The sequence below is a fragment of the Atractosteus spatula genome, chromosome 19 (assembly GCF_055471065.1).
Source record: "Atractosteus spatula isolate fAtrSpa1 chromosome 19, fAtrSpa1.hap1, whole genome shotgun sequence".
NCBI lineage: Eukaryota > Metazoa > Chordata > Actinopteri > Semionotiformes > Lepisosteidae > Atractosteus > Atractosteus spatula.
The window spans coordinates 12357929-12369549 of record NC_142724.1 but is presented as its reverse complement, the minus strand read 5'-3'; the positions used below and the strand labels follow the sequence as shown (position 1 = coordinate 12369549).

At 39.8% G+C, this 11621-nt stretch overlaps 1 protein-coding gene across 1 annotated transcript; it reads left to right on the top strand.

The window, feature by feature from the left end:
* Positions 1 to 996, top strand: mc3r (melanocortin 3 receptor). Its single transcript, XM_088937433.1, has one exon. The coding sequence runs from the start codon at positions 1 to 3 to the stop codon at positions 994 to 996; it is 996 nt and encodes a 331-aa protein (XP_088793559.1).
* Positions 997 to 11621: the final 10625 nt, after the last annotated feature.

Genomic DNA, 11621 nt, shown 5'->3' with positions numbered 1-11621 from the left:
ATGCCTTACAACTCCGCCATGAACAGCACACACCAAGCACTGCTAGTGCCGGAGCCATTCTTCAACAGCACAGGTGACATCAATGAGACTGGGGCGCTGGGAAACCGGAGCACGCCTGGCTTTTGTGAGCAGGTTCTCATCAAGGCAGAAGTCTTTCTGACCCTGGGGATCATCAGCATGCTGGAGAACATTCTCGTCATCCTGGCCGTCATCAAGAACAAGAACCTACACTCCCCCATGTACTTCTTCCTCTGCAGCCTGGCTGCTGCCGACATGCTGGTGAGTGTGTCCAACTCGCTGGAGACTATTGTCATCGCCATCCTCAACAACCGCTACCTGGTCGTCAAAGACCGCTTCATCCAGATCATGGACAACGTCTTTGACTCCATGATCTGCATCTCTCTGGTGGCATCCATCTGCAACCTGCTGGTCATCGCCATCGACCGCTACATCACCATCTTCTATGCCCTGCGCTACCACAGTATCATGACTGTCAGGAAAGCCCTCCTCGCCATCGGGGCGATCTGGCTGGCTTGCATTATCTGCGGCATCATCTTCATCGTCTACTCTGAGAGCAAGACCGTGATCATATGCTTGATCACCATGTTCTTCACCATGCTGGTCCTCATGGCCACCCTCTACCTGCACATGTTCCTCCTGGCCCGCCTGCACATCAAGCGGATCGCGGCGCTGCCGGCCGAGGGCATCGTCCAGCAGCGGACCTGCATGAAGGGAGCCGTCACCATCACCATCCTCCTGGGGGTGTTCATCTGCTGTCAGGCTCCCTTCTTCCTCCACCTTATCCTGATAATCACCTGCCCGAAGAACCCGTACTGCCTCTGCTACATGTCTCACTTCACCACCTACTTAGTCCTGATCATGTGCAACTCGGTCATCGACCCCATCATCTATGCCTTTCGCAGCTTGGAAATGCGCAAGACTTTCAAAGAGATCATATGTTGCTACGGAATGAGCTTTAGCTTCCGGTGCAAATAAAAGATTCTGCCTCATTCGATTTGTTTGTTGGCTCCCCCTGTGCAGAGCTGTTGCTTTAAGTCCTTTTCGTTTTTATCCCGTGATTAACCCGTAAAGTAGGGTCCTGCAGCACTTTGACCACTAAGGAAGTGAACAGTAGATAAAGGTAGGAAACAAACTGACAGTAAATAAACTATTAGAAGAGAAAAATGAAAAAAAAATTCTTCATTTTTCTTATTTAAGAAAAGCCTATTTTTATACAACAACCTATTTTTCTATGTGGATATAGGAGTTAGATGCACTTTGTTTATTAAAATGTAAAAAATGTTTCAGATGGAACATGTGATTTTTAAATTGCAAGGCAAATTCAGCACTGCTTTAATAAATGGGCTGAAAAAAACAGAAAATATAGATTATGAAAACAAAGGCGTATATTAATAACATTTTTCTCTCTGTTAACAATTTATGTATTGAGATTGCTGGCAGAAATTTCACTTATTCAGATTTACAAAAGCCTTTTTAATGCTTCATCATATAATGAATGGTGATGCGTCAAAGCCTGATACATTCAAGATTTTATTCTTACGGCTGTAACAACGCCTCCAATAAATTAATAAAGCGTTCAAGATTTTTTTTTCATTTATTATCGTCCAAGTAAATCTTAGTAGAAAATGCTTATTATAGGATTTAACTCACTGTCTGCAACATTCCCAGTGACAAATATATTTATTTCTAAAGAGAGAAAGAAGAAATACTACAGGGAAACTATAGCCACAATAAACTGCCATTATTTAAACAGAAAAGAGAATTTAGAACTGTCACGTTTAAAGTTCCTGTTAAATATGATGCCTTGAAAAATCTTTGTGGCTTTTTCTTTGACTTTCTGGAAATACATGTGCATTAATTAGACTGAAAACCAAGAAGATAAAGCTATTGACTGATTTTCAAATCCCTTTGCCACTGTGAAAAAAACTAATGTCTGTATTTTCTGACATCAAATGGGGGTGGAAATAAGCTCTTCTGAACTCCAAGCAACACCAACTGAAGAGAGAGATGTTCTGGGAAATTATGTTTTATTGATCTAATTAACTAATTAAACTCAAGACAATGATAAGTGACTCTTGATGTGAAGCATCTGTTGTGTGCCAGACCTGAACAGTGAACAGCTTCTTAAAACACTCACTTCAAAAAGCTATGAAATACTTTATATACTGATCTATCTTTTGCTTTTTCTGGAGAGCAAGACTTAAAAAAGTGAATCTAGTGAAAACTAGAAATCTTTCATTAGGTAGTTAGGACAATCATTAAAGTCACTATTCACAGATATCAGCTTTAAATACTATCCTGACACACGGATGTTGGAAAACCTTTAGAGTTGCTTTCAAATAATAATAATAACCAGAACCCAAACCTTAAAAATGATTTACACATAACTGTTTCCATTTACAACTTGAAACTACACAATAAGACATGACTATACTGTCCTCTATATATTTTTTTGTATGAGCCAGCTGAAATGTGACAAGCCTAGTGCTTAAAAATGCTTGATTTTGCTTCTTCAGAATTTGCTGAATACTCCCCTGAAACCTTTGATATTGTCCTGGGCAAAATAATACTGTATTTTACCTGTATAAATAATACCTGTATTTTACAGGTCTTTTTGATTCATGTTCTTGCAGAAGGAGAAATTATTTGCTATTTTTAAATCCCTGATATAGGTTACTCCATTTCTGTTAGGAAGTGTATTATACTTCATGAGAATATAATTTGGCATTAAAAGGTCATGTCTACGGAGACTTAATTTCTTTACAAATTGTTATTAAGGAGCTGTAGCTATATGTATTGATGCTGAGATCATTCAAAACAGTCACAAATAGGTTGTGGCTGTCCAGCAGGGGTGTGTGCATTGCATTAAATCCAGCTCATAGTATCTGACTAGAGCAACATTTTGTCAAAATGTTTCTCAGATTATGAAATAACTTGGTTTGGGTTTGTAATTATTTTGTTATGTCTGATGCTGAAATTTTAATGTTTGTCTTGGGTCTCTTGTCTTTCAGTATTGAAAATCAAAAATAATATTCTCGTCTAAAAATGTTTGTATACATCCCTGTCACCAGAGATGTTTGCTGAGAGAAGTTACACCCAGCTCATCTTTGTCTTTGGTGGATATTCACAGGGTTCTCTCAAACCTAAACCTTTTCTCAAACCTTTCAAGTTTCTTTTCCTTCTGCAACCAGGTCAGAAGCCCCTGATTTGCAACAGACAACCAGGCTAAACCAGAGTAAGCCTCTATCTGAGTCTACACAGATTTATCAGGAGGACTGATCTGACAGAAATGATTTCTATGATTACAATATTTATGACTTTGTAACTATATAGATCAAAAATTAAAATCCATACCAGAGACAGAGGCTTGAGCAGACTAGATAGTATGGTACAGGACGGTACACCAAATATGAAGTTAAAAATATATTAAATTAAAGTTAAATATATTAAATAAACCTTGAATTATGTTTATATGTATTCTACTAAGCTCTGGCCCAGTGGGCTGTGGTTCTGGTAGGGGCTTGAATTTATCTTTTATGTATCCTGTAATAAAGACTTTTCAGTGTTTTTCTGTATTTTTAAGCACTTGTACAGTATAAATCACATGCTGAAAAAAAGAAGAAAGAGAACACAACGTTTCGGCCGTGGAGCCTTCTTCAGGTGTGAGGAACCTGAAGAAGGCTCCACGGCCGAAACGTTGTGTTCTCTTTCTTCTTTTTTTCAGCATGGAATAAACCTATTACTTGTTCCTTTGCAGCCTACGCATGCTGACGCAGCTACCCACCAGTATAAATCACTATGAATCATGGGATATAAGAATTGCTGTTGTTATTATTTGCATTTGTGTCGTATCTTTTATAATCTAAATTATGATATTAATCTTTATCTTTCGTAACTGTGCAAAGGCTAGCTTGTACCATTACAACTGGAGACATATTGGTGTTTTGAAACATGTGCATCATGCTGGGGTAAATCCTGAAATTCCGAGCTGTAGGGTGATTTTTGTACCTCCTGGTGAAGGGGGCAAATTACAGTAGGTGAATGATATGTGTCTTGAGGGAGGCATGGTGGTGCGGTTAATTAGCGTTGCTGCCTCACAGCTGGACATTTTGCCGAGTGCAGATGTGGGGTGGAGTCTGCATGGTATGGAGCGGTGGCTAAGGATCTGCACCTGTGGCTGGAAGGTTGCCGGTTCAAATCCCGCAGCCGGCAGAGGAATCCTACTCCGTTGGGCCCCTAAGCAAGGCCCTTAACCCCAACTGCTCCAGGAGCACTATACAATGGCTGACCCTATGCTCTGACCCCAAGCTTCTCTCTCCCTGTCTGTGTGTCTGTGTCTCATGGAGAGCAAGCTGGGGTATGCGAAAAGATGAATCCCTAATGCAAGAAATTGTATAGGGCTAATAAAGTGATGTTATGTTATGTTACACCACCTTCCTCCAAAGCTTAACTTAATTAGGTTAATTTGTATCTTTAAATTGTGTATGTGCCCTGTGACGGACTGTCATCCTGTCCAGGACGTGCCCTGTGTCTGCTACCATGTGTTTTTGCATTTCAGCGTGTAATACTGTATGCCTTCTTCTGATTCTAAATACTATTAGCTTAATTTCTCTGCATTTTAATACTATTGTTAGACTGTTGTAATTTACGGATCCGATCGATCTTTGCATTTGCTAGATGTTTTACCAACTGTTAGAAAATGTTTTTGCCCCTTTCAGCTGTGCATTGTACTCTGATATGTTTTTACCAGGACATGTCACAGCTTTATAATTGTTAAAAACACAAGTAACAAAGAGGAGGCCATTCGGACAGCCTTGCCTGTTTAGTTATTAGTAGCTAACTGAGTGGAGGATCTGATCAAACCTTTTCTTGGAAGAGGCCAGGGTATGAGCTTCAGAGACATGAAGTTGTTCCACACTTGCACAGCCTTGTAGGTAAAGAAGTTTAATTAAGACTCCAAGTCGCTATAAGAGCCTTAAATATTAAAAGTTCCAAAAGTTCCTAAATAAATTCTCATAATTAGAAACTCAACATGTACAGTATGTAAACAGCTATATACAATATAAGCTCCACATTAGCAATATCTTTCACGGACTGTAGAAAAAAATACACTCTGCAACTTACATGGAATTTCAAAATATATTTTTGTTGCTTTCAGAGCTATGAATGTTAAAACACTTTTTATGTTTGATTCATACTGGTAATGTGTCAGTGTACAAGTTCATGTTCCATACTCATACATCATTTATTAGCACAAAAAAAAAAAACTATATATATCCTGTCCGCAAAGGATCGAGGGCTTTTTTTTAACTGGAAAATGAAACCTGTTGCTTTCCTCACATGCAGAGATTATTTCCCTCTGTAACCATGGAAACAGCTGGGACTGCTGCAGCTGCTGTTGTGATGACAAAGTTTGAATCGTACTTTTCTGAAGTTGTGATTTAGAAGCACCTGTAGCAGTCCACAGTGTCTGACACCTTCATGTTGCCTGTGGAGATGATCTCCCAGAAAGCTGTCAAAATCCTATTTAAACCACCAATCTTTGAAAAAGGAATCTGAGGTTGGTAGCTTCAAAGCTTGATGATATTTGTGTATTTCTCAAAGGGAGTTTTGTATCTCTTGAATTAACTGTCAATACATGCCTGTGGGAGTCATGTGATTTTGAATCGAGCCATTTGTCAAATTAAAGCAGAAACTAATCACGCTGTGTTGCACATTGTGTCTTTCTTATCAGGTAAAGGCAGTACAGTAGAACCTCTTGCTCTTGCTCAGAACGACCAAATTGTTAAATACCAAAATACACGTAAAACTGAAATCTGCCTGTACACACCACATTTTGTTTGTGCTGACTGGCACCTCAGACAACGGTTTAAGGCCCAACTGCCAATACTATGGAAATCAGTCAAAGCAGCTAGCTCCTCTGATTAGCAACAGAAATCAGATAGGAACAGTCCTTGCTTCATACTTGCTGCATACTGTACATCATAATAGTAAACATGATAAGCAGGAGCAGTAGCCAATTTTCCAGCCTGCTAGGACCCTTCTCCCAGCTGCAACAGGTCTCCCAAAACCACCACAGATCAGCACAAGACAGTTAGACCACATAATTATCATTTAATTCCTCAAAGCCAAAGCCTTACACCCACTTTAGTCACTTTGTGACACCCACCCCCCCATCATTAGTGTGAAAGATGTTCCAAGCACACAGATGAAAAGCCCACTGAAAGTAACTGAAATTGTAGAGACTGTGCCGCTGTAATTTACAGATCCAATTCATCCTCCATTTGTCAGATTGTTTCAGAAACTAGCTGCACTCTTTCCAGCCCTCCTTTGTACTGATCTGATTCTGCTGCACAATTTCTGGCCTTTTCGGGAGCTATGTAAAAAATGGAAGGTAATTATAACACCAAGTTTTAATGGAAAATTGAATGAAAAATGAAAAGCACTCATGATGAGATATGCAGTGAATACAAAACCGGATTAATGTTTTAAGTGCACCTGAGGTCCTTCAAGTGCCCAGGCTGACACTGAGATGATGACTACTGCACACTGTTCACCAGAACACCAGGTGACTTTTTATGTGTTCTGTTACTATCAACTTGCTGACTACTCCACCATCATATATCCGGTAGAGTCTTTGCAACCAAACCCCATTCTACCCTTTCTGCAGGATTGCTTTTAGTTGAGATTGTAATGAGGATAGCGAAGGACAGGCTTGTACTGCATGGACATCCAGTCTTCAGTAAGTCTAATATTCATGGATTGTTCTGGCAAAAGAAGGTGACCAACTGCCACTGAGATTGCCTATTCATGTATGTAGGGACGGATCTCACAAACCAACACAAGAACTATTTGGACCCAAGTTACCAAAGCCCAAATGTTCAAAAGGAGCAGGCTAGCATTTCCATTCTCTAAAACCAGCTGGTGACCCGGCGTGCCTCCTTCTGCCTTCTTCCTCCACAGCGCTGGCTGTCCTGAACGATGTGGTCCCTTATGTGCCTCCCCTACCCTATTTTTCTCCAAGTCCAGCTTCGGGCAGGGGGAAGGAAGACAATGCTGGAGCCTTCCTCTACTGCCCTTTGCCAACTCCCTTGTGTATGAGTCCTCTCCTGGGTGCTGTGGTGCAAACTGTGTTTCTTCCAATTACTTCTGTCTCTGTGTGCTGCGTGAGTCCCCATGACTAGGGTATTTTTCTTGAGTGTGGGCAAAGCTTACAGCTTGGGACTGATTAAACAACTGCCTTGCACTGGTGGCCAGGTGTAATGATACATTGTTTATTTTACCCCTGCTCTGGAGTCCTCTGTCTTGCTCTGAAGTCCATTAAGCAGCAACCATAATATTAATCTGAACCGAGAGACCCATTTTAACCTATCAAGTTGTGAGCACTAAAGGTTCCTCACTCTCTTCACTGCTTGCTTTGACTAACCCCAATCCAGTCCTCTAACCAAGAGACTGCCCGTTCTTAACCTAATTAAAGTTAATCACTGAGAGTTTAACCCCATTTAAAGAGACAACTAATAAGACACAGCTGCACCAAAGTGCTCTGTTGCACCCGTGGTGAAAATACATGCATGCTATTCAACGTGTAAATGTCTTAACTTTAAGTCCCTCATACCATGACCTTAACACCATTCTGCAGATGCCTAAACTTACAAAACTCCTCAAAGAGACAACTGCACTGTTACAGGTAACCACTAATGATCCACCTGTACCTGAACAGCCTGAACCACCAGGTGTACATGGAGAATGTGTGCCGGCAACACTAAAGGTCAGTGACCTACTAGATTAAGGGATTCATGTTTTATTGGAGTTTTATTGAAGTTTTGGGGACATGACTTTTTCAAACAGGGAAGGATGGAATGGGACATCCATTGTGCCTGGATATGGCAGGAGTCTGTGGAAATTTTAATTTAATTAGCATGGCAATCGGCAATCCATAGGCCTGCGTGAAGGTGTTGTCTTTTTTCCTTCCTCATTTATTTTCTTTCTGTCTGACATCCACCTCGCACTGCATCACCATTAGCGTATCGATAACCGCGTCTGAAGACTGCAACCAGCTGTGCCCATGGCATTAGTGTGATGCAAAACCAAAACTTTAAAAAGACATCTGTGAGAACAGAGACATGCAGACAAAAGGAGGAAGATCTCCTTTGTACAACACTACAAAGACCTGAGAACAGGACTTTATCTTTGGTTTTTCCCTGAGACCAATACTTTCACTAAATGGCCCTAAACACAGTATTTTTGGGAGACCAAAGAAGACTCCTTTGCTGACTATTTTTGGGCTATATGGGGGTGTGTCTGGTTAGTGTTTTTTTGTTAAGATTGTGTTGTTCGCACACTACCCTCTGCCTTTTAGATTTGGGTTATTTTTTCCATCTCTATCCAGATGCCATCCGTATGTGAATATTGCTGCAATTGTTACTTCTTTGTTATTGGTTTGGCAACACGTCTTCCTATTAATGAGGAGATATATTGGTTTACACTCTTTGTCATTTATTTGAGAAAATTCTTTGTAAGAGTTATCCTTTAATGGAGAAAATAAATCTTATGTGTTTAAAAACCATGTTCCTCTTCTGCCACTAAACCCATTTTATTGTTTGGAGTTTGCCAATAAAACAGAACTATTTATTGGAGATAGACAACTCTTTTCACTGTTTAGCTGATAACTAAAAAATAATCTATTTTTTCTTAAAAATGCATTTTTCATTAGTCAGAGGATGGATATATACTTTTGTTGCCATGTAATGTGGGCAGAATTAATAAATGATTGATAGGCCTGAACACGTACAGCATTTATTGAACGCATTAACGAGGTAGGGTTTAATTTTAAAACATGCACCAAAAGCAAACCTTTTTCAGAAGGAATATCTAGTCACAGGTGTTCAATGAGCAGAAACAGGAGGACTTGGTGTAAAATGTGACAGCAGAAGAATGGTGCCATACAGAAAGCTATCATCACTGATGGACAAGTGCCTTGTCACTGACGTCACACTAAGACCTTGTATCAGAGGAGTCCAGTGTGGACACGGTGACCCAGGGACAATGGGGACTTCTACTGTCACTTCTGCCACTGTGTTGACCAGACTGCTTCGGTCCATCTGGGTTGGACAGGGGAAAGTGTGCGGGATTCTTGCAGAATTACAGTCTGTACTGACTCACCAGCTCTTTGCTGGAGGAATGGCTTTTGAGTTTTATAGAAGATGATTAGGAGCTCACCCTTTCCAGCAAGGTCTTGAAGTGCTGCAGGGGAGGGCTAGCGTCTGTATTCTCAGTGTGTGCTAGTAAACAACAACAGGTCCTCTGGCCTCAGGCAGCAGTGAGCTTTCCAGAAAAATGTGTGCTAGAAATTACACTTACAAGTTTATTATCATTATCTCTTTCCAGTGGGAAATTTACTTTTGCTCTTTGATTCATCTTTAAAACTAACAGAGAACTAACTAGCCGAGATGTAGAAATGACCAATGGGTTTAATACTAAAACTGGGAATGCCTGGAGCCCACTCTCTCAAGGCAGATGAATCCTTAGTTCTGATTACCTCATTTGGCTAATGCAATTATCCAAAAACAGCTTAAAGAAGATATTATCATCTCTTATTACATGTGCAATTTGGCACCAGCACGTACAGCTGGTTGAGATTTGTAGCCAACTGGATTAAGTATTGTGCTCAAGAGTAAAACTGCTGTGTCCACAGGGGCTTGAATCCACAAGGTCAGAGCTCCAGAATCCTCACCAGTACTCCGTACTACCACCAGTATTTTAAGACTCTGCTCTTGATTGTGGTACAGGTACATGTATTTTTGCAAATATCCTGACTTGATAAAAGCCCTGCCTGAAAAATTAAGTTAAGAGAAAAATCCAGCTGTGTCATATTTAAAGCTTTTCCATACCCTGAGCAAGCGGAGGTGGGGAGAGAGCTGTGAACACTGACAACTTTCTAGGTGTAAACAGTGGGTTTATTAAAAGATAATCATCTCTGACCCTTAACAGATACAGACTAATAAAAGCAAAGGTTCACAGAGCTTCCTGCTGCTCGGCTTTCTTTTGGCCCCAGATTAAACCCTCTGCCAGCAGCTGTCTCTGCCACATTCAAATGCCAGAGGTGCCTCCCGGACAGACGACAGAGTGATGGACCCAGTGACGAACTGGCACATGGTCCAGCAGGTCACCCAGTTACAAGTACCACAGGAAAACTCCAAACCGCAAACTGCAGCCAGAATGAGATGTGCAGGGAACAGAAGCCCAAATGATAGTCACAGCTGCCATTCATGATAGAACCTGTAAAATATCGATAGATTGAGATGATGATATCGATCTATATTGACATATTTCTGCTACACCCTGTGGGCAGGTTTTATTAACACAATAGTGATGGGAAAAATGAAGCCTCCTGAGCCATTTGAATGAGCTGTTTTATAAGAGACTCACTGAGTGGAACTCGGTCTTGAAACGTGTTGCTTCTTATCTGTAATCTGTTTCACTTAATAAGCATCTAAATAAACAAGCCTCTGTATCCTGTTAAGAATGTGAATAAAGGTCTGTAATGTATTGCAGACTACACAGTACATCCTGTCAAAAACATATTTTTACTGTGCTGTTTTTGACCTAACTTGGTTATTTAGAATTTTAGCGGACTATTTTGTTGATTCTAATGAGCATTTCAGTGGCGTTCACATCAATAGAATTTGTCTGTTTCATTTGTTTTAAAATGCCTGTAGATATTTTGTGAATCAACCAATCTTCTTTAAAAAAGCAATTTGAAATTATGGAGCACAGGGAAATAATGACTGTTTTGTTAGAAAAAAAGAGGCGTAATCTGATATATATATTGATACACATGGTTTAGAAGCTTAGGGTAGCTAGTAAACTACTGTATTTTAAATCCTGCATGCTTAATCTGTTGGTATAGTCATTAAAATGTTATTAGTACCAGGTGCAAATGAGAGGAGGAATCAAATCCCAGCAGTTAAGCGCTTTGTATTTCTTACATAGTCTATATTAAAACATAAATAATTAATTTCTTTAAAAATCTAATACCAGTGGAGCTCTGTCATAATTAGCTCCATTTGTACATAAGGCATGTTTGTGGTCAGCATTCAATTATTTTACCAAAACATTTTCTGAAATGTAAAAAATACTGTGTTTGAATTTGGATTAAAAGAATATTAAGTGGCACTCTGCCTAATTTATGATTTTAATGCTAATTTGACTCGTAAATATTTTCATTAAAAGAGCCATTTGCTTTTTAGGGGTAACAATATTTTATGTATCTGTTTCTTTAGAAAAAGGTACAACTCCTCTCCCCAGGTTTGCAGCCTAAGAGTTTCTGTTGCTACTGAAACAGGGTTTGTTGAGGTTTACTAATGAGAAATGCTCAAACGTGCAATCAGCGATGTCGTTATTTTTCATAATTGTGCATCTGTCTGTAAAATTAATTCTATTGACCTTTGTTTTTAACATCAAAGTCACAAACATTGCAACCAGTTTACTCTAATGGTGTAGGACCATTTTTTCCACAACAATACAAAATGTATCTTGCCCAAATTCATTAATTCACATTAGTTCAGTTTGCCCTTAGTACAAAACATCATGATGTCAGT